This window comes from Bombus fervidus, chromosome 1, assembly GCF_041682495.2.
Source record: "Bombus fervidus isolate BK054 chromosome 1, iyBomFerv1, whole genome shotgun sequence".
NCBI classification, from domain to species: Eukaryota; Metazoa; Arthropoda; class Insecta; order Hymenoptera; family Apidae; genus Bombus; species Bombus fervidus.
The window spans coordinates 9,525,791-9,550,324 of record NC_091517.1 but is presented as its reverse complement, the minus strand read 5'-3'; the positions used below and the strand labels follow the sequence as shown (position 1 = coordinate 9,550,324).

Below are 24,534 nucleotides of genomic sequence, written 5' to 3'. Positions count from 1 at the left end.
TTGCTTGCGTTATATTTAGTTTGCAAATAATACTTATTTTTTTCGTCGAGATTTTAAACCGTCATAAATATGTAGTAATTGATTGTCTGGAAAATTTAGTGTTCGTAAAATCTAGTACTCTCTATTCATTTCCTCTCTTATGCATATCGCCTTTGTAGTTCGCGCACGCATTCTATCTTGATATTCTTATTATCTTCGTAATTTTGCGGCGTTCCGTCACTAATTTTAATAATGTCATGTATCTTTCTTTGCTGTTTCCCGTAGTGTGAATTTTGGCGCGGTGAAATGAATGTTTTGCGCTAGCAAAACAATTTGACAACATGCCTAATGAAAGCTCCCCGATTTGCCGTTAGGGTCATTGTCCAATTCCCTAAACAGGTCCACGTTCTCGTATCAAGATCCATTGCTCCATTTCTCCTAGTGACACGCTGATTTCGGATCGAGTTTGTTCGCCATCTTTGAATCTCCTTCGGCTTCTTGATGTTTGTGCCAGGAGCGTCTACAAATGACTTCATTTTAGAAGCGCCCTGACCTCGACTCAAGTTCATCCTCGCATACAACTATCCAGAACTTGATATGCGCTCTCTGACCTTTGAAACATTTCGACTAAAATAATTGCAACCGTATTTCATAAAATACCGTATCATGGTACTCACAGCCTTGACATGTAACATATTTATGAATACAAATACGAGCAGAAGTGAAAGCTGAATCAATTCAATTAGAAATTTACGATTCAAATTGCTGGATTGCACCTACAGTCACCGAATACCTTGTACATGTAACATCTCTAACCAGTCAATTTTATCTTATCATATTTCTATTCACTTACTTTTGCATTTCGCAACTGTCACGTTTAGCAATGACTTTCAAATATCAATAGTGAATATAACAAGATAAGCATGAGTCACTCGACTAAAATACACTTTATGTTGCTATCTTAATTAAAAATTATAGCAGAGTCACATGTACGACACATTATTCAAGGTTTTAAGTAAATCAACAATTACAAAGTAATAATAACTTGTACTCGTCGTTTTATTCGATTAAAACAAATAAGAAGCACGTTTGTGACACTGAAGCTGCCAAAGTGATCGAAATATCCAGCTCACAATGATTCATCGCTATTTTATAGCTGTGGTGCTCGATAAGTATTGTAAGTCTTTTTGTAACATGACTCAGTTGTTATGAGCAAAAACATGTAACAATCACTTGTGTAGAATAGGTTTTCGAGATCTTATGGAATAGAGAGCTATTTTTGTATTCTAGTTTTTATTTTTTGTCAATATAAATATAAATCACATAACAATGAGCATGTGGCGGCATTCGATCGCAAATACCACCGGACGACATTAAGTAATGTCGGACAACGGCAGCGAAGTGGTTAGCTCCTTAGGTTACGAACATTAGGCCTCCGGGTTCAAATCCCGGAGATCAGAGTCCGATTTTTTTTCCACGATACAAAAATAAGAAGAAAAGCAGCACTACCACAGCAGCGACATCTACACTAGTGTAGCACTATCACCCACAACGCAAGTCCAGCTCAAATATAAAGAATACCATAAATGGAGTTCTAAAACTAGCTTTTCATTTCGACAAAAGTTCCTACCTGAACATCGATGTTTGATTAGAATTTGTACTTAGCAAATGCAGCCGATGTAGATACATAGTACGTGTCTTTGTAGTAGTGGATTGCTGTGATTATTTACACCGATTAATTATGACTACTAAACTCGTTGTAGGAGAAGGGGGACTGATTGTGTGGAACTATAGTTATAGCTATGATTTATGTATCCAATGTTTCTAATAAAAAAAAATTGCTATCCTCCTCGGAATATACATGATCGCATTATCTGTCTCTCTACAATTTACAACTGAATAATCTTTCTGTATTTTGCACGTTCTGTTTCGGGATATTTAACTAGTTGCATTTGATGTACGAGCCCTGCTAATTGAAAGCCATTACAAACACGTTTCTACAGAATGTAATGTATTATGTAAGTACTTACTTGCTACGACATATCATGGGTGAACACTGATTGGTCGAAATCAAGGCCAGTGCGTGCAATTCTTCATATAACGTAACGCAATGTCTTCATGTGCAGTTACGTTACAGTGTGCCAACAAGAATGATGAATCGTTGGTCCGGTAAAGTAGCACTTGTGAGCGGTTCCAGTGGTGGAATAGGTCTTGCGATATCGAAAGCTCTGGCTAGTCATGGCATTATAGTGGTTGGTTTAGCAAGAAGAATGGACAAGCTTCACGAAGCTACAGCAGATATTGGAAAGGATAAATTTTTCCCGATCGAGTGCGATGTAACGAACGAAGAAGATATTCTTAAGGTTTTCAAATGGATCGACGAGAAGTTTGGTCGCTTTGACATTCTAGTGAATAATGCTGGAGTTGCTTGTGACAAACCTATCATCGGTAAAATATTTATTCATGTTGATATGTGGTGTTTTACAAATGTGCTTTCATTTTCATTTTCCTTTTTTCTGTATTCTTCTTTCTTTTTAAGTATTGTTAGCAATCATGAGTTATATTATTGTGATACATGTGTAAAATGGTTACAGTAATTTTGATTCATTTATCTACTATCTGTAGTAGGAAAGCTTTCGTTGAACAGATAGTGTTGATGTGGGGTTAGTGTCCCAGATTTCCTCAGTATTAGCTGAGAAGTTGGTTGTGTGGAAAATTTCAAGAAAATTTCAATTTCGTTATCAGTATAACCGTTCGAGTGATTACAAACATTTCTCTGAATTATTGTGCTCGATTAATTTAATCTTGATGTCATCAGTTTACTGTTGAAGGCATACCTTAGTACTAGGAAGGAGTATTTACATACATTTGCATTAAAACATAAGCATTACAACATTTGTTTTGTTAGACCAGAAATTCAACCGTACAAATAAACAAATGGGAACTTTTGATGTGACAGGATATGTGATTTTGAGTTATTACAAACTCTAAGTAGTGTTTATTTGGACATATTGTTAGCTATAAGTTATCACTGATATTTTATTGATAATTTACTAGCAGTTGCTTTGCAATTTCGAAACTTAGGTTTATATTAATCAGGTTTTGATCAAGACTTTCTTCTTTCAAATTAGCGAAAGTCACCATATAAAAACGTTGGTACATGTATTTAAGACATATCTGTACAGTTTTTACGAAAATCAAATCTGATAAAAAAAATTGTGCTTGATATTTTCGACTGATGTTTTCAATTATAATTCATATTTTGTTCCCAGTTGTGTGATTCCCTACAGTATCTACTATTTTAGAATAATGATGCTGTTCTAGTCATTATTTTCAAATGTGAATGTTATAAATGTCAAATATTACACAAATAATACAGTTTTACTCGCGAAATTGAAGTTATTTTATCTAAACGTTGATTTTTACATGTCCCGACTGTTATATTCAATTACTCTTACTAATAATAGCTTGGATATATAATAATACTAACAGATACGTTTCTGTTTGTATCAAATAATCGTAAATATTCTGTTACAGACTCAAAAACCGAAGAATACCGTAGAGTCATTGATACCAACTTGATAGCTCCAGCAATTTTTGCACGAGAAGCAGTAAAATCTATGAAAAAATGCAACGCTTGCGGCCATATAATTAATATCTCCAGGTAACTCCATGTATTACATAAGAATATATTTTCTCCGTAATTTATTGATGCCAGCGTCGGTTAAATACATCTGTGGAAAATGCCGATGAATCTATTGTTCCCTTTGTTCTCTCAAATCTTAATTGTTTTTTTCTTAAACTAAAGAAGCAGTTTTCATCTTTTATTTGCAAACGGAGAAAACAAAAGCAAAACGTGTAACCTTTATATCGATCACTACAAAATAAGACTATCGTTTTTCAAATGGTATTTGTTTCATTCTAGAGTAAACTTGAGTTGAATTCATGAAACACTTCTCGTAACATATTATTAGAATTATTACAAAAGTTATAACAGACATGTCAAGCATCAAGTAAACGGAAAGACGTTTATCTTCAATACAATATAAGGCCGGGATCAATAAAGAATATTTGCATTTCGCCCAGATATATTAGGTTGTACCAAAAGTTTCGTTCGTTTTATGAGGAAATAATATTATTATCATGTGTTGTTCATATGTTCCAATGGAACAGAATGGATCATACATAATTCGATAAAATAATATAAAATAAGAAATGTTGTGCATCTATTATTTCTTTATAAAATGAAACAATCTTTTGGGAGAACCTATTAGATTGCTTCACCAAACTAAGATTTCATATGTAGAATAAATTCAGTAATATGTCAATGTCACTGTGTATCCCTATATTTTTATATTCCATAATCTCCCCAATTAGTAGAATTTTTATTGATATATGCAGGACATCCGAAATTTATAAAAACCATGAAAACAAACAAAATGTCTGTGCTTATATTCTCATAGTTTGTTCGTTAGGATAAAGAACTTAAAAAAGGTTCACTAAAATCCATGATTTCGTGGAAATTAAACTATACTATTTTCCATTATATTCATTTTTCACAGACAGCTTGATTAAATTATTACATTTTTTAATATGAAGCATATTTATAGCATTGCCGGATTACATCTTGAAGCTATAGCCGTACCGATCGGCATGTACGGTCCTAGCAAATACGGTCTAAGAGCTCTAGGGATAGAACTCCGCCATGAAATAAACGCGGCCAAGCTGAACGTCAAAATCACGGTAACAGCTCGTTATTTACATATGCATAGTATATTATTTAATGCTATCTGTAGTCCATACGTTCAGACAAGAAAATGAAAATTTTCGAAGGTGGTAACATTGAAAACCTAAATATAACACATGGCGTTAATAGATAGCGTTATTATTTCAATAATTAAAATTGGCTCAACAAAATTGTCTATGATTTCCCATGTATTAACGTAATTCTGAATAATCAGATATAACCATGAATACCCTATAAGAACAAATAATACTCATATTGCTTTATCTTTATATTCTAATAGAACATCAGCCCCGGAGCTGTGATGACGGATATGATAAAAGGTGTACAAGATGCGGTGAGCAATAATTTTATATTAAAAGTTGGAGACATCGCCGAAGCAGTGATCTTCGCGTTAGGAACACCGGAAACGGTCGAGGTATGTATAGATAAAATACCTATCCACTATAACGTCTATAAGCAAGATTATCGTCACACATTTTATCCCACATCTTTAATTGCCTTTATAGCGTTCCCGCATTTGTACTCATTTTATATCGTTTCTAATTTAAGATATCTGTATAAAAAACTATTATTTACTCCGTTGTTATATGAATTCATATAATTCGTATAACAACTATAGAGCTAGATAACCCTTTTTATACAGTTGATTATTGAATTATCTTCTTTCTTATTTTATTATTTTTTTATTTATTTATGTTCCTTTATTTTACCTACTTGATATTTTCCTTCATTTCTTTCTAGACATACAATTTTTATATTTCTTTCTATGATATGTCGAAGTAACCATTCTATTATCATAGGATGATAGAATTCCTCTTTTTTCAATTAAGAAGATATGTCAAAATTATGTGAACATTATTATTTTTACTGGTAATGATTAACTTCAATAATCATACAAATACTGTTTGCAGATTCCGGAAATCACGGTAATACCACACGGCACGGGATTTATTTACCCACAGAGGGATTGACTCACAGTTAGTCATCACTTAAATGCTGTAACATGTCGATTTTAATGAACTTCACGCCTCATCACATCTTTCCATCAATGTATAATGGCGACAAAATCAGTGTGCTACTCCTATTTTGCAAGTATCACAGTAGATGAAGACATATTTTTTTAGATATGCAATTAACCTTCTGTACTTACATTATTACTACTATTAAGTTTGTACCATTTATACAAAGGAATGTAAGAACCGATGACCTCATGAGAGCGATTGTGAATCTTAATGCAATATGGTAAAATCAAGATGTATGTATGAATGGTTTATGGTGTAGGACTTTGGACACTCTGTTAAATCAATTATCCTATTTAATAAAGAAGTGAATTAGAAAACGGAGCTTTATATTTATCCCTTTATATATAGTAAAAGAATACCTCTTCGTGCGTAAAGTTCTTACAATAGACATAGTTTACATATATTTATCACATAATTAAAACTGGTGCGTGTACATCTTACGACGTCTTACACTGTTCTTAGCTTGGCATTGTTTTCTACAGATTAATTTCTGAAAACAAGTATCAGCTGCCAGTTCTTACCGCGTGGAAGTGGCTACATATGAGACCTTTCCAGAGTCCTAATCCAATCCACTTCCCACTATATTTTTATTTGCCATTTGAATTATACATAAATGCTGTTACTGTTAAAAATGCGCGTGTGTTGAACTTTTTGTTCTTCTTCCCTTTTTCGCATGTATCTATTGAGTGTTATCTGTACCCAGTAGTCTTAGGTACTTATACCTCATAGTCCGTAATGAAGTAATGAAATAATTAATGGCTACTTATGATAATATATTAATATTCACATGCGCATCAAAGAAGATTAATTCACATTTGTTTAATGTTGGAAATTCGCGACATTCTTATATAGATTTTTTACTACCGGCGCGCAGCTGGTCGTGGGATCGTCCGAAGATCGCCTATCAGCGACGACCTTGACTCCTAAAACTGTTCGCGAACGACAACGATCAAATGCACGTGTATAAATACTGTTGTGCAAAGTACTTGCTTGCGTTATATTTAGTTTGCAAATAATACTTATTTTTTTCGTCGAGATTTTAAACCGTCATAAATATGTAGTAATTGATTGTCTGGAAAATTTAGTGTTCGTAAAATCTAGTACTCTCTATTCATTTCCTCTCTTATGCATATCGCCTTTGTAGTTCGCGCACGCATTCTATCTTGATATTCTTATTATCTTCGTAATTTTGCGGCGTTCCGTCACTAATTTTAATAATGTCATGTATCTTTCTTTGCGGTTCCCTGTAGTGTGAATTTTGGCGTGGTGAAATAAATGTTTTGAACGAGCAAAACAATTTTGACATTAAATTCATTGATTAAATATCATATTTACCAATTATTATTTATAACTTTTTATGATAATTCCATATGGCATGCGTACTTAGAATATACATAATTATAGTTACACCCTGATTTCGGATCGAGTTTGTTTGATAACTTAGAACTCACCTCCTTAGGCTTCTTTGTGTTGCGCTAGAGGCGCCCGCATGTGACTTTCTAGCGTTACCGTGACTTCGCATCAGATTCATCCTCGCAGACAATAATCCTAACCTTGTCATAGGATCCCTGACTTTGCATTTGCTGATACAAATGCGAGCAAAAGTGGAAGTTGAATAAATTCAATACGAAATTTACGATTAGAATTGCTGGATTGTACTATCAGTTACGGAATATCTTGTGTATGCCATTTCTCTAGCGAGTCAATCTTACCTTGTCAAATTTCTATTTATTTTTTTGTTTCACTTGGGAATGACTTTCAAATATGAAAAGTAAATGCTACGAGATAAGCCTCAATTATTCGATTAAAATACACGTTATCACGTTTTGAATAAACAGAGAATGAAGTATCTCAGTAAGCGTTACTTGAATACTTCTGGTATCTATGTGTAAAATATGATAGAATTTAATGCAAACAATTCAATGTATACATGCATGTATTCTTTTCTCATTACAGAATCAATTCCAGTGCTTTTAAATATGATCATTATTTAATGATCTCTATGAAGCGAGTGAAATCCTGTTATGTATTTGCAAAAGATCGAGCAGTAAACTTTTTCTCTAACTATATGAAATTTTTTAGGGTACTACTAGTCTTACATGTTATAGGGAACAAGGAGAAAGATAAAGACATTGTAATTATCTTCAAGGGCCTTGACATATTTTGTATAAATCACCATTGGTGATATTTTTTTAAAATTACTGTTCTAGGAGGACTGTCATTATTGTCAGATTAGTTATATATTATATATATATATATATATATATAAATCATCATCAGAATAGAGCACCACAAATGCATATTAATCGTATTTATAACATTTTATATAATGTCCAAAACGAATAATATCTAACAGCTTACATAAGCATAATTATGTCAAGCTAAATGTCGCTCTAGAAGTTAATGTGAGAAATATATAAAATATAATTTTCAATCGTAACGCATGCAGTGAACATGCGTTGCAACGTGTTTAATATATGTATATTTTTTATACTGATAATTATTCTCTGGTCTTTGCTATGTTTTCTATTTCTACTAAGTGCATAGATCAATGAAATAAATTAATGAAGAGTAGCCATTCAGCATAATTTGAAGTTTCATGAAATTTCAGATCAATCCAACTATGCAGTGTAATTTTCGTAACTAGTTGAAATATAATTCTGTTCCAAATGAAACTGGGATAAATCGTAGAAGAAAAAAAAGATTTAATTAATCATTCTTGTCGGGTGTGATGTACCACCTACAATATATGTAGATATCTTCGTTCCAAGACAATTATGACGTAACTGCAAATTTGCAACTTCTGAGACAAGTTCTCTGTCTCAGACATATCTAATATCTTCAGTATAACAGTTTCATAATTTTAATTATGTTTTTATGGAAATATTCGTTATTGGGCACTTAAAACTGAATAGCGTTTTATGGCCGTGATGAGTAAAAAACGATAAGCAGCAAAAGATGTTTGGGCGTCATAAAATAAATTAAAGTTATAGATCGTGGCATCGCTAAGTGAATACATTCGTCGCTTAGCTGCTATACGGCTTATTATATTACATACATACAATATATATTACATACAATAAATCCACAGACGTGATTGAGCCAATGATATAGGTTTGAATTATTTTCTGCTGCTCAGCCGTGCTCGATTTGCCGCTTTACCGCTTACTGCCTATCGGACGACCTATCGCTTATCGTTCTTTTGTATAATCACGACCTTAAGCTAGAATTATAAGTCGGAATTATGTATGAAACATACAGTATGGCTACTGTAGTAAAGTACAAAGTATAAAGTATAAGGTAATCTAAAATAATACTAGTGCAAGATAAAACAATTGTAACATAGACTTAAGAAAACTGTGTGATCAATCTCGTTCAAACTCGTTAAATAAAAAAAGAAAAAAAAATATTCGCTGTTGGCTATCGCACTTTGTAAGAGTAACGATAGGAGTGTTAGTTGCACAGACGTACTTAAGAGTAACTAGAGAAGGCAAAAAATATTGTTTGTCTTAACATTATATAACATATACATTGTTACCTAATTACAAGCTTTACTAAATAAAATTGTTTTTTTTTCGAATCCTGAAAAATTGCTTCGTATTTGCGTCATTGTAGCACTGGAACGGCGATATGTCTACCAGTAAAATTGATAAAGCTAATCAAGTAGTATTACTGAAATTGCGTGTATCTAAGTAATCGACAGAATTTGTATGTAACAAGATAAGCGATTTGTAATATTAGCCAAAGTGTGTTTTTACACCTCGAAACTTTTCATAAATACATACAAATCCGCGGTCTATTCATCATTAACAAAGTAACAAAGTGATAATTCTACAATATTTAATCTTCTTATCTTATCTAGCCTTCGTTGGTAGTTCCGCTTGAATGTTATGTCATTAATTGAAGAATTGCCACATTGGAAAATATTGCGATTTTAATTGAATACTATGATTATCCAAGATTTCAAGTAAATCTTTTATTATAAAGTAACAACAACATGTACCCGTCATTCTTCTCGGTTAAAACATACAAGAAACGCGCTCGCAGGAGAAAAAATTTTAAAAGAAATCGTAATGACCAACTCATCATGGGTCATCAACATTTTATGAGTATAGTACATGTAATAGCTACGTTAAATATGAGTCAGTTATTTAAAGCAAATACATGTAACGATCACTTGGCTAGGTAGGTAATTGACTAGGAATTACACTCATTAACTCTAGTCGCTATAGATATTTATTACGTATCTTTACGTAATGTAATTCGAATGTTTGCACTGACTAATTCAACTCTGGAGAAGGGGTGAGGGAAGCGGACGTATAGCTATAGTTATAACTATAATTCCTGTATCTAATATACTTCATAAAAAAAATATAATCGCGATCGTTACCAGAATCGTAACCTCAGCTTCTCTATAACTTTCCGTATTTTTCGTATTACACCTTTATGTATTTTTCACTTTGTTTTGAGATATTTAACTCGTTGCATTGAAACTGAGCACTCTGTAGATGGCATGTTAAGTAGTTAGTTGCTGCGAGACGTCTCAAGTGGCCGCAATTGGTAGGGGTAAGAGCCCGAAATCTCTTTTTAAACTACAACGGAACACTTCCACGCGTAGTGACTTTGTAGCACGGCAATACGAATGATGAATCGCTGGATCGGAAAAGTAGCAATTGTGACTGGCTCGAGCGGAGGAATCGGTCTCGCTATATCGAAGGCTCTGACTAGCCATGGCATTAAAGTAGTTGGTTTAGCAAGAAGAATAGACAAGCTTCACGAAGCTGCCACAGAAATTGGAAAGGATAAGTTTTTCCCGATCGAGTGCGATGTAACGAACGAAGAAGATATTCTTAAGGTGTTCAAATGGATCGACGAAAAGTTTGGTCACCTTGACATTCTAGTGAATAATGCTGGAGTTTTTAGTTCCACACCTATTATCGGTAAAAATATTTATTCATATCGATATATGGTGTTTTACGAATATAGTTACCAGATGGTATAAACCACAGCAAGAAAGAACTCTAAAAAGAATACGAAATTTAATAGTTCAGAAAACTTGGGAGAATAAAAATAATTAAAATATATGTATATAATACGTGTAATATGTAAAAAATCTCAACATTCTACACACAATTAGTTCAGATAATCGAAGTTCTACTGTAATTTAGGTAGATAATAATATGTATATTTGTATTTATAAGATCTAATTATAAACGTTCTGTTTTAGACTCGAAAACTGAAGAATATCGTAAACTCCTTGATACTAACTTGATAGCTCCAGCAATTTTTGCACGAGAAGCAGTAAAATGTATGAAAAAATGCAATGCTAGGGGTCATATAATTAATATCTCCAGGTAATTATAATAACTTATACTTATCCCCTCAGTAATTTACAAAATCACTATTTTGTTTGAAAAAATATATTACTTTATGTCGCTTTTCATTCTTTGCAATCTTATTTTTTTTTTTAAATCTAAATATATAGTTTCAGTTTTCATAATAAAATGATCTACAGTAAGACACATAACTCATATCGAACATTACAAGACAAACTCTATTCGTGGCAATAATGCTTTTGTTTAATATATTTTTATATGTATATTGTATATATTTGCTTAATTACAACTACTGAAATCATTAAATAATGTAAAGTATGGTTTGTCAGAAAATATTTGTTTTAGCTTGGAATAAACTTTAATTAAATTCAGGAGATACTTTGTCTAAGTAATTCTTAGAATTTTAAAAAGTTATAATATACATATCATGCATAGAGAAACTGGGGGGAAGTTCATTTTTAAAACAATGTGTGGCCAAAATAAATAAAGAATATTTGCATGTCTCGCAGATATAGATTGATTTATCGAATTATGATTTTATTTATCGAATAAATTCAGTAATTTGTCAATGTCTCTATATTTTTATATTCTATAGTTTCCGCAATAGATATAACTTTTATCGATATATACACAACATCCAAAAAAGCATACATAAAAAATACATAAGAAAGCATAAAAACAAACGAAACGTCTATCACATTTGCTTACTTTCTCGTAGTTTGTACGTTAGGATGAAGAACTTAAAAACGTTTCATTGAAATCCATAATGGGGGTGCATTTCTCCAAATTAAACCATACAAAGTGTTACATTTTTAAATATAATTCATATTTATAGCGTAGCCGGATTATATCTTGAATCTATAACCATACTGCTAGGCATGTACGGTCCTAGTAAATATGGCTTAAGAGCTCTAGGGACAGAACTCCGTCACGAAATAGTCGCAGCTAAGCTGGATATCAAAATCACGGTAAGAGTTCATTATTTACATATATATACTATATTACATATGCTGTTGTTGGTCGGTTCGTAAAGATCGAGATAAAGATAAAGATTATCAAGATAAAGATCGATCCTGCAAAGATGTATTAGTATTTAATGCGACTAATATTTTATGATTACGCTTCATGACATCTAAAATTAATACAACCAATGAAAATAAACGTTCATTAATTAACAGGGCAACTTATTAAATTTTTCTAATAATGTTAATTTGGTTGTACAACACAATTACTTTTTTAAGAATACTTACTTTTTTCAAATTGCTCAAAATTAAATCAAATGGTTTCCTGATGATATCTTTTTTAAATTACCGTCTTTACAATAAATCTGGAGTGCAATCAAATTGCTTGATATATAGCGTTGTTATTCTTATAATTAAAATTGGCTCAACGGAATTGTCTATGATTTCTCTTGTATTAACATAATTCTCAATAATAAAATGTAATCATGCGTTTAGTATACGCATATACAATATGATATAATTCCCACATTGTCTTATTTTTACATTTCAATAGAATATTAGCCCTGGAGCTGTGATAACGGATATGATAAGAAGTATTCGTAATATAATACACATCCCTGATGATTATGCCTTAAAAGATACGGACATCGCTGAAGCAGTGATTTACGCGCTGGGAACGCCGGAAAAGGTAGAGGTATGTACAGATGAAATGGCTATCCACAAAACCATACACACTGTAACATCTTGTAGCAAGATTATCGTCACATATTTTAACCCGTAGCTTTAATGTCTTCTATATTAGTCTCCTTTCCACGGTCCCTCATTTGTACTTGTTTTATTTCGTTTTTAATTTAAGATATCTGTTTCGTACAGATATCCTTCGCATTTCATTGTATACGAAGTTTTATATACCAAGTCAGAATTTCTTCTTACGATCATCTTATATCTTAGATTTATGTTTTTATATTTTTATTCATTTATATTTTTAAGCATTTATGTCTTTATACATTTATGTTTTTATGTTTGTATGTTTATATCATTATACGTTTATATTTATAAGAAATTCTGATTCTCCTAGCACCAATAACTTTATGAAGACATTGAGGAATACACTTATTCTGTTGCTATTTGTTACCAGTCGTCTGTAACGTTCAGCGAGTTAGGAATTTTCCATTCTTTAATTTTCTACTGTAGTATGTATTGGTCGAATCAGAGCGCTTCATGAGGATTTATTGCTTGCTGTAATCGCTGAATAAGACATTGCGGAATTAGCATGCAGATTCTCTCCGATCGCTTTGCAAAAGGTGTGCATAATGTTTGCAGATTCCGGAAATCACGATAATACCACATGGCGCGGCAACTTCAGGTAATCAACAGCATAACTGACTCACAGAGTGTCATCGCATAGATGTCGCAACCTGCCGATTTTAATAAACCTCACACCTGATCACACTATTAAATCATTGCACGATGGCAACTAACTCCGTGTGTTATTCCTACTCTGCAAGTATCAGGGTAAATCAAGGGATATCTCGTTATTTTCGATATCCTTTTAACGTTCTGTATTTATAGTAAATAGTAAAGGAACGTAAGAAAGTTGTTTAACTTCATTAGGTAGATTCTTTCGATTCAACGCAACATGGAAAATCAGGATGTATCCTCTAAAAAATAAAACTTTGTATATTCCGTTAAATTAATTATTTTATTTAATAAACGAGAAGTACTAGAAAAAGAGCCTTTTATTTTTCATTGAATGATAAATTAAATAATACATATGAATTAATATATGGAAGCTAATATTTAGTCCAATATTTTGTAAGAATTTTTAGGTAAATTTTCTCAACTTAATTCCCAGTATACATCATTGTTCAACAGTTATTTCTTAAATATATAAATCTTATATCTTCTGGTAGGTCTGCTATAGTTTTAAATATAAGATTATGCTAAAATATTACTTGAATTCATTTATTATTTCAATATATATTTCGCTGATCGCATTAAGTGATGTGCCAAACTGTGGTGCTTAGATGTCGTGTGTGAGAATCGTGGTGGTCGTGAGGACTATATAGGATAGGAAGGTACTCTTACCTATCTCGTAGATAGGCGCACGATCCTTTGGATCATCTAGAGCATGCGAAGTTACTCTTGTTATTACTTTGTCACTATGCTTTGTTATATTTTATTTTATATATTTTATTCGTGGTATTTGTTTTATTTGTAATAAGCATAGTATTTGTTTTTAATGGCTGATATATGTGTCATTCCATCGTGATATTGGGCATTGGACAAATCGTGGACTTCGACTTATATTTCGAAAAAAAGTAATAAGTAATTAAGGTGATATATATGTGACAAGGATAAGTGCTCTATAATGTAAATGTGTAAAGATTGATGATTCATCATTAGTTTGCAATATTTACGAACTTCTGCAACACTTATATCTTTCCGATTTAATTAGAAAACTAGAACTTGTTTAAAAAATTGTTTGATATATTTATTATTATAAAGAGTACCATTCTTTAGATATTTAATACATTCTAACATACTATGTGCACTTTGTGTGTTTTTGCGCCTCTAAACATTTCACAAATGCATACAAATCTGCGGTCCATTCATCACTAATAAAATAACAAAGTGGATGTTCCACTTAATCTCCTTGTTTTATATACCTTTTGCTAATATTTCGGCTTGCATGTTATGTCAACAATTGAAGAACTGCCACATTGGAAAAAGTAGCTATCTTAACACTAAACCTGCCAGTGCCGGTCAAACCGACCGTTTTCGAACTTCTACACAAATTTAACTATATGTTTTTTCGACGAGTCGCGAAGAGACACGATCGCGAGGAAGCGCGTCAACGGGAGTCGTAAATTCCCGTTACGTTACGAGACAATCGACGCCACGAACAGATCTATTCCCTATTTCGATTAGGATAATAGAAGTGGTTTAATTTTATGTAGCACTTGATTAACAGTTCAAAGATATTATATATTTCCAACAACTTTGTAGAGAAGATAGTTACGCTGGTGCGTAGATATAAGTTAAGTAGGTGACTGATTGAAGGCTGAAAACCCGATAAAGAGATGTTGATTGTTCTAAAGATGATGAACAAGTGAAGTCCGGTGTTGATGCTTTTGCAAAGGAAAACTCTTGTTTGGTGGTGATTGCCCCATCACTGGTCGTTTGCGGGTGGAATTCTGGGAAATATGGGAAAACCCACGTTTCCCCTATTTTTACCTCATGGAGCAATATGGTGCAACCATAAGGAACATCTTGACTTGAAGATGTTTTATACCACTTGACGGCTTTAACGGTAAATCAAAAAGCCTCGTTTTATGAGACGTAATACCATATTTAAACGTTATAATATCCCTTCATAATTTCTGACTTTTCCTAAAAGACGCATACAATATATTTTTCGATAGTTACTTTCAGTTTGCTTTTTTTTTCTAAGAAAAAATTGTATTTTGCCTTACCTACCGCGGGCGGTCAGTTTGACCGGCCGACAAAATATTTCAGTTACTCTTGATTAAATATTATGATGGAGTTACATGTACGATCCATTATCCTAGATTTCAAATAAACTTTCGTTACAAAGTAACAACATGTACCCGTCCTTCTCTTCGGTTAAAATAAATAAGGAACGGGTATAACACAAAAACTACCACAGTGATCATAATAACCAATTCGTAATAAGTCATCATTATCTTGTAGGTTTTGAACTCGGTAAACAGAAGTTAGCTGGTATAAAACACATGTAACGACCACTTGTGTAGAATAGGTTTCCGAGATCATATAGAATAGACAGCTACCTTTTGCATTGTTCATTTTGTATTTGTTGTGATTATAAATGCAAATCACGCAATAATGAATATATAAAAGAAATATAATCGCTATGTTTCTTAAAATTTTCATGATTGTACCATCAGCTTCTTTATAACTTTCATTCGAAATATTCTTCCGTATTTTTCATTTTGTGTTTCGAGATATTTAACTCGTTGCACCTGGGCACTCTATAAATAGCAAGGTATTACATATACATTTCTACGGAGATGTAAGTACGCGTTACTTGCTGCGGGACGTTTCAAGTGGCCGCTGATTGGTAGGAGCAAGAGTTCGAAATCCTTCTTATAACGGAAAAGTCTATCACGCGCAGTTACTTTGTAACACGACAATACGAGTAATGAATTATTGGTACGGAAAAGTAGCCTTGACATTCTAGTGAATAATACTGGCATCTTTAGTCTCTCATATGTCATGGGTAAAATATTTATTGATATCAATCTAGGATGCTTTACGAACATGATTGCATTTGCATTTTCTTTTTTTTCTCAAATATTGCCAGTAACCATGGGTTATACACTTATTGTGCTGAAGGTGTAAAATGATTACAATATTCTTGATTCGTTTAATGCCAGTCATTTGTGGCCAGATGGCTGAATAATATTTGTATCTAGGATTTTCCTGTAGCAAATCATTATCTGTAGTAGGAAAGCTTTCGTTGCATAAATAGTGTTTATGTGCAATTAGTGTCTCAGAATTCGTCAGAATTAACCGAGAAGTCAGTTATGTGAGTAATTTCAAAAAATTCAATTTTGCTTTGCCATTAATATGACAGCTTGAGTGAATACAAACATTATTCGGAATGATCTTGTTTTATTAAGTTAACGTCATTAAGTTAAAGTCACCGGTTTACTGTTGAAGGCGTTCCATGGTACGAGGAAAACCGGATGCTCAAACGTACAAACAAAACAAAGAAGAATCTTTGATTTTCCAAGATACGTTAATCTCAGTCGTTACAATTTCTAAGTGATAAATTTTAATAAATTGTTATCTATAAATTGGCATTGATATTTTACTGACGTCTGCAACTTATGCTATGTTACAAATGCTTCACAATTATAAACTCAGCTTTATCTTTATTAAGTGTTGAGATTTTTTATCTCAGGTTTTCATCTTATGAGTTCGGGAGAAACGTGAAATATTAATTAAAAAGAGATAAGATTATAAATACAATGGTAATAATAGCGTCCTGCAGTACTTATAAATCAATAATTTGTGGCATTAAAGGACGAAAGAGCGATATTTTGAAGAAGACGATATATCCATAAATGACATTTTCGCGCATTCTAAATTATTCACAGCATTAGAGCTAGTCACCAAATGGTGTAAATTATAAATCAAATCATATCTACTAACTCTGAAAAGACTATGAAATTTAACAGCTCAAAAATCCTCGGAGAATAAAAAAGATGAAAATATACGCATACAATACGATTAATATTTAAAAAATCCCACCATTCTACACACAATTAATTCCAATAAGTTTTACTGTAACTTGGATGCATAATAATATGTATATTTGTATTTGTTAGATCTAATTATAAACGTTCTGTTACAGACTTATATACCGAGGAATGTCAGGATGTCGTTAATACCAACTTGATAGCTCCAGCAATTTTTGCACGAGAAGCAATGAATTCTATGAGAAAACGCGACACTAGGGGTCATATAATTAATATCTCCGAGTAATTATTACATCCTATATTTATTCCCTCAGTAATTTACAAAATCACTGTTTCGCTTGAAAATATTTATTACTCTGTCTTCCTCTGCATTCTTTGCAATCTTATCTGTTCTTTTTAAATCGAAATATATAGTTTCAGTTTTCATAATAAAATGATATATATATATATATATATTTGCTTAATTACAACTACTTAAATCATTAAATAATGTACAGTATGGTTTGTCAGAAAATATTTGTTTTAGCTTAGAATAAACTTTAATTAAATTCGGGAGATACTTTGTCTAAGTAATTCTTAGAATTTTAAAAAGTTATAATATACATATCAGACAGAAAAACGAGGAGAAGTTTATTTTTAATGCAATGTAAAGCCGGAATATATAAATAATGTTTGCATTTCATACAGATATAGATCGATTTATCAAACTAAGATCTCATGTATCGAATAAATTCAACAATATGCGAGTGTGTCACTGCATCTGTATATTTTTATATTCCATAATCCACTCAATCGATATAATTTCCGTCGATGTAAGCTCAAGACCAAAAACAATAAGAAGAAACGATACGTTATCACATTTGCTCCTTTAACGCGATGTAACTTTAAGTAAACATCTTTCTTTTAATAATTATGGCTATTTTATTATTCTGCGATGTCATTGGAATTCTACTGTTCCTTTATTATTACTTTTCAATTGTTTGCCTGATAGAAGGAAGAACATAAAAAAGTGTTATTAAAATCCAGGATGAGGACATCATGCTAATTTTGCACACTCAGTTGAATTATGACATTTTTAAATTAAATATGATGTTATATTTGTAGCATAGCCAGATTATATCTTGAAGCTTTAAGCATACCGATGGGCATGTATGGTCCTAGTAAATACGGTCTACAAGCTCTAGCGATAGAACTCCGTCACGAAATATCGGCGGCCAAACTGAAAATCAAATTAACGGTAAGAGGTCATTATTTACATTTGTATACAATATTATATATTGCTATCTTTGTTCGGTAAGTAAAGGCTGGGAATTATGGCCTATAATGATGTAAGACCATTCAAGGTGAACTAATATTTCATGAATACGCATCGTGCTATTTAAAATTATTACATTCAATGAAAATAAAAGTTCATTAATTAGTAATGCAACTTATTATATTTTTCTAATAATGTTAATTTGTTTGCACGAAACAATTACCTTTTCAATAATTAGGGAAATTGTTCAAAATGAAATCAAATGGGTTCTCAGTGATATTCCTTTTTTAAATTATCCTCTTTACAACGAATTTGGAATGCGATCAAACTGCTTGATATATAACGTTCCTACTTTTATAATTAAAATTGGCTCAGTAGAATTGTTTATGATTTTTCTATTAATATAATTCTCAATAATAAAATGTAGTCATGCATATATTATAAGGACATTATAAATTCTCACATTATTTTATTTGTATATTTAACCAGACCATTAGCCCTGGATATGTTCGGACGGATATGTTGAAACGGCTTTATACTTTCATGAATGTCTCCCCAGATGTTTTATTAAAAGATAGAGACATCGCCGAAGTAGTGATTTACGTGCTAGGAACACCGGGATCGGTAGAGGTATGTACAGATAAAATGCCTATCCATAAAACTATACACATTGTAACATCTCTCAGCAACATCATCGTCTCAAATTTTAACCCTTGGTTTTAATGTCCTTTATATTATTCTCGTTTCCACGTTTCTGTAGAATTTGTGATCCTTTCGAGTCTAGGTATTCGAACAATACCTGTATAGAGAAACATTATTAATTCTGCCGTTATATAAATCCATATAATTCGTATAACAACTGTAGAGTTACATAACGCTTTTTACACATTCGTTTATTTTAACTCGTCTCCTATTTTATTGTTTTTTAATTTATTTATGTTCCTTTATTTTACCTACTTGATATTTTCTTTTATTTCATTCTTCATATTTGGGCATTGGACATATCTGGGTATTGTGTAAACATTATTAATTATGCTGGTAATGGTTAACTTTAGTATTCATAAAAATATTGTTTGCAGATTGCGGAAATCACGGTGTTACCACATGGCTTGGCATCTAATGCTATTTTACTATGAAGTGCCTGAATCAAAGGATGTCATTGTTGAGATGTCGCAACCCGCTGATTTTTATGAATTTTGCAGCTGATCACATCATTAGATCATTGTACGATGGCAATAAAATGTGTGTTACTTCTATCTTGCATGTATCGGGGTAAATCAAGGAATATGTCGTTAGTTTCGATATCATTTTAATGTTCCTTATTTATAGTAAATCATAAAGAAACGTAAGAACGTTGTTTGATTTCATCAGACAGATTCTTTCGGTTCAATGCAACATAGAAAATCGGGATGTATTCTTTAAGAAATAAAACCTTGTATATTTCATGAAATTAATTTTATTTTTCATTAAACAATATATATAAATAATAATATATATGAATTAATATATGGAAGCTAATGTTTAGTCCAATATTTTGTAAGAATTTTTAGGTAAATTTTCTCAACGTAATTCCCAATATACACCGTTGTTCAACAGTTATTTCTTGAATATGTCAATCTTATATCTTCTAGTTGGTCTGCTATAGTTTTTAATATAAGATTATGCTAAAATATTACTTCAATTCATTTATTATTTCAATATATAATTTGTTGATCGCAACAAGTTGCATCATATACAGCGTTTATCACGTTGTGTGTTTTACGCAACGGCTACTGGCTTTGGTCATTCGGTTTCGTCAAAATGATAGGTAAATAGAGTGTGAAAATGATACGACAAACTCTAGCGCCCAGGTGTCATGTGTGTGAATTATGCAGTCAATGTACTGTGCTTGTCATGTCATGTTTTAAATATAGGGCCACATTGGATAGGTAGGATATCTGCATTACCTATGTTATCTTACTTATGTAATATCTATATTATCTTACTGATATGTAGGTATAGATAGGTACTCTTACCTATGTCGATAGCATACTTTTTGGTACGTCTGTAAATTATAAGTAGGTAGAGCCAACCAGAATGACGAACGATCCTCTGGATCATTCAGAGCATAGGAAGTCACTCTTGTTGCTACTTTGTCACTATGTTTTGTTATATTTTATTTTATTTACTTTATTTTCGTATATTTGCTTTATTTTTCATGAGCTTAGTATATGTTTCTCTTACTTATATATATATATATATCGTGATATTCATTGGGCAAATCGTAGATTTTGATATATTTACAATATTTATAATATTTCGAAAAATTGAATTCCTGTTGAGTTAGGATCGGAAAGTAATCTAAATCCGTTTTGATTTAAAATTGCGAATGGATATTGATTTGGATCTGAATTGAAGCCAAGAGAATATTTTGGCCTGTACTAGCATTGCGATATTTCTGTAGCTGTGCGAATTCTAATACGATACAGCTGTTCTTCCTAGTGTTTTTAATTATAAATAAAGAGTCTTAAATATTAGAATTTTTCATTCTTTAACGTATTTGAAGTCGAATTAGAAAGACATTAACTTTTAATTACGTTTGTAAAGTTGTGATTCGCAAATATTTGAAATAAAATTTTCTTTGTTCAGATTTAGTGATTTTTATTGAATTCATTTCAAAACACAGTGTTGCTATATTTTTTATCGCGTTTGTTTAAGTTACTTGTTTCTGTATAGTTAGATCTAAATATAAATGATTGTGTCTTTTTAAATAACGTTATGTTTATAAAATGTCCAAATTCTTCTACAAAAATCGTGGGGAAATATGTTCTTGAATCACCTAATATAGGTAAAGAGAATGGTAATTATCAATAGTCCATAATATAGTTCCATCACATCTTTCATTTAATAATTTGATATTTTTTTGTGTCTTCCTCTCAACTGTTTTTTTTTTAAAGATTATCAACCCAATAAATAAGTACATTACAAATTTATTAACATCTAGGAGAAGTATTACTTATATATATGAATTTTTAACAATATCTCAAATACATATAAACATTAATTGTTTACTAATTTTAATAGGAATTAATTCTTCTGTGAATCACTAAAGAATTCATTAGGTACTTCCCTTACGTTTATACGTTTGGCTTTGTTTCTTCCGACGATTCAGTTGATACAATATGTAATTCCAATATTTGCTGTCGCAAATCATAGAGGATATAAGAAACACACTGACCTTTTTCCAGGTCGGCATTGCAGAACGTGAAATTATCGACGAGGTACAGAATAGATGCGACACTCGATACTGTTTCGTGTTCTATGTTTTGGAAATTATCCATAGAGGTTATCTAACGCCCCATATCATTTTTATGTCGCATGCGACGTTATCGATTCAGTATAGTAGTGATTCGAATTGAAATTAAATTTTCCTCTAAAATTACAAATCAGGCATGAAATAGAACATCTTTTAATTGAAGAATGTAGAATTTTATATTTTTACAATATGTACTTTTTCAGCCGTATTATGATACCACTGGTTAGAAAAGTGTTTTCATGTAGAACATTTTTGTAAATTACAAATGATAGTTTTTTTGTATAACATATTTGTAGCCAGAAGATATAGAGGACGCTGTGTGTTGCTTCCGCTAAAACATCGTAGCCCATACCAACATCACATTTTCCACTTTAAACTTAAAATTACAACTTGCGATTGTTGTTGTATATTACTGCATCAATTATAAATCATCTTCTACAACAATACAGGTGAAATACAATAAATAACAATGAATATTTTATTTATTACTTTTTAAACATATAAGTCAACGGAGGGATATATAATTGAAATTTTATAAAGGAATAACATAAGAATATGCATATAATGTAAAAAGAGTATCCCTATGTGTATTTTTAATATATTTTAATATTGCTATATTTAATAAAATGTTTTGATTATTTTTAATTATTTCTTAATATGTGAAATAATAAATTGAAGTAGATGGAAACTAATTGCAGGAAACGTTTGTTACACATTCATTTGTATCATAACGTGAGTTGTTTAAGTTCAGAGATTTAGCTTTTTATACAAGTGACAACTTTATCTGTTCATAAGTATGTAATAATTTGTGTGAGGCATATCGTATGAAGTGCCAGATTAATGATATTAAATATCGAAAATGAAAATCTAAACGATCTTTCACTACGAATTAAAATGCTGCAATAAAGAAAAAATAATGTAAATGTATCAGTATAGAAATAAAATTTTTTTATTTCGTTTCATTATAAAGTTTTTATAGTTTAATTGGTGTTTTGTAAAGTATCAATTGAAAGTTAAATATCTTACTCCAGTTATATGATGATTATTCATAATTTTATCATATTTCTTGCGACATATGATGTTCGATACTCTTTGTAATTGTACTTTGATATGTTTTTGATTTATTACTACTCATCGAAATATATCCATATTAAATTGTTTACATTGGTGTTACAATATTTATCGAATTTTCATGAATATGTTATGAGATTGAGAAACATAAAAAGTCGTTCTCCGTTTTTATTGTAAACAAGGTAATAATGCTGGTCAATGTTTAAATTGTAACTAAAATGTATGTAAGATTTATACTATTACGGGTAACAAAATGAAGTTCGGTACATTTGAAAAATCTGTACACTCCATTACAGCGATTTTCCAACAAATGGTTAATGGTTAATGGTTCTTCATTGAATTTGGAAATGAAATGGTTTTTATTTAGAAATTAATTCACCTTTAAATTATCCTTTAGATAAAAAACTTCATATCGAGCATGGTATATTTAAACTTATGTGAATACGATTGTGAGTTCAAAAAACAAAGACATACACTGATATATTTGTACATCTCTATTTTTTTATCTTACTAAACACTATATTATCGTTATTACCGATCTCTCTTTCAAGATCCATATTTAAAATAGAAATGAATGAAATGTACAACAAAGATATGAAGAATCATGCGATCAACCGTTTTCAGCATCATATTCTTTCCTCAAGATTCTACATTGTTCATTTAATCATTAGAAATCAAACAGAAGGGTAACGTGTTGCGATAATCATGCATCGCTAATAAATATAAATGAATAACTTATTACTTATTGTAATTAGACTCACAAATAGTTTTGCCAAAGTACAAAACAGCTGTCCGAATAATAATTTCTGTAGAAATCTACCACACAAGTCAGCGACACAGAAATAGTTCATCAGTAATTACTTCGATCAAATCAGTCTCATTGTTCTCTACTAATAATGACAAGGATATCTATTTTTTTCAACAATTTCACGTTATTACCTTAAAAAAAGAAAAAAAAAAAAAAAAGAAAAAAAGGAAATCGCACGTTATCTGGTCGAAAAAGCTATCTGTTCGTCAGTATCAATACGATTCGTCAATACCATCCGATGGATCATCCTCATCGTATCTCGATAAGGAACTTTCGTCAAAAACGTATACGATCCATCCTCGACCGTGGTTCTCTTGCTCCACTCTGTTCCCCCTTGGTCAAATTGCATTTCGGGTTCGCATAGCGCCTCGCCAGGGCAGGAAGCGGCAGCAGGCTATATCGCAGAAAGTTCGTTCGGTGTTGCACGGTATATATACGGTCCAGAGACTGCGCAGCATCCCCACGACCGACGAGCACCACACGAACGCCACGTAAACGGGACACAGAGCGGGGGTGATAGGGGAAGGATTTCGGTTTTTAATCCGTAGATGTGGATACGTGGTGGGGTTTTGCAGGCTGGAACAAAGTAGGGAGGAATCCCGCGCGCTAGGGTGGTAATGATATCGCGAAACCTGCGGGTCGTCCTTCTGTACCACTCCACTCTTTACCCCTCGCCGTTTTTCGCCCCTCTTTCTCACGCTCCCACTACAACCTCCCTCCCTACCAGACCATCATCCCTCCCATCGTCAGACGTTCCGGCATCCTGTCTCACACCCTCCGTCCTCAACGGTTGGCGGGGGTTGCTACTTGCCT

The 24,534-nt window shown here is 32.0% G+C and overlaps 2 protein-coding genes across 2 annotated transcripts; both read left to right on the top strand.

Annotated features, from left to right (window-relative positions):
- Positions 1–1,973: 1,973 nt before the first annotated feature.
- On the top strand, positions 1,974–6,065 carry LOC139998000 (farnesol dehydrogenase-like). The gene is made up of 6 exons (XM_072022183.1): positions 1,974–1,997; positions 2,106–2,427; positions 3,517–3,643; positions 4,590–4,722; positions 5,007–5,141; positions 5,638–6,065. Exons 1-6 carry the CDS (start codon positions 1,989–1,991, stop codon positions 5,695–5,697), a joined length of 786 nt encoding a protein of 261 aa, XP_071878284.1. The 5' UTR covers positions 1,974–1,988; the 3' UTR covers positions 5,698–6,065.
- Positions 6,066–10,330: 4,265 nt separating this feature from the next.
- LOC139998028 (farnesol dehydrogenase-like) lies at positions 10,331–13,545 on the top strand. The gene is made up of 5 exons (XM_072022229.1): positions 10,331–10,688; positions 10,976–11,102; positions 11,920–12,052; positions 12,600–12,740; positions 13,370–13,545. The coding sequence occupies exons 1-5, from the start codon at positions 10,391–10,393 to the stop codon at positions 13,430–13,432; spliced, it is 762 nt and encodes a 253-aa protein (XP_071878330.1). The 5' UTR covers positions 10,331–10,390; the 3' UTR covers positions 13,433–13,545.
- Positions 13,546–24,534: the final 10,989 nt, after the last annotated feature.

Bases quoted from the DNA above. Each gene is read 5' to 3' on its own strand.
- LOC139998028 (XM_072022229.1), top strand. From the start codon at position 10,391: ATGATGAATCGCTGGATCGGAAAAGTAGCAATTGTGACTGGCTCGAGC. The intron at 10,689-10,975 runs GTAAAAATATTT...GTTCTGTTTTAG, and splicing joins TAGTTCCACACCTATTATCG to ACTCGAAAACTGAAGAATAT. The intron at 12,741-13,369 runs GTATGTACAGAT...TAATGTTTGCAG, and splicing joins GAACGCCGGAAAAGGTAGAG to ATTCCGGAAATCACGATAAT.
- LOC139998000 (XM_072022183.1), top strand. The intron at 2,428-3,516 runs GTAAAATATTTA...ATTCTGTTACAG, and splicing joins TTGTGACAAACCTATCATCG to ACTCAAAAACCGAAGAATAC. The intron at 4,723-5,006 runs GTAACAGCTCGT...ATATTCTAATAG, and splicing joins AGCTGAACGTCAAAATCACG to AACATCAGCCCCGGAGCTGT.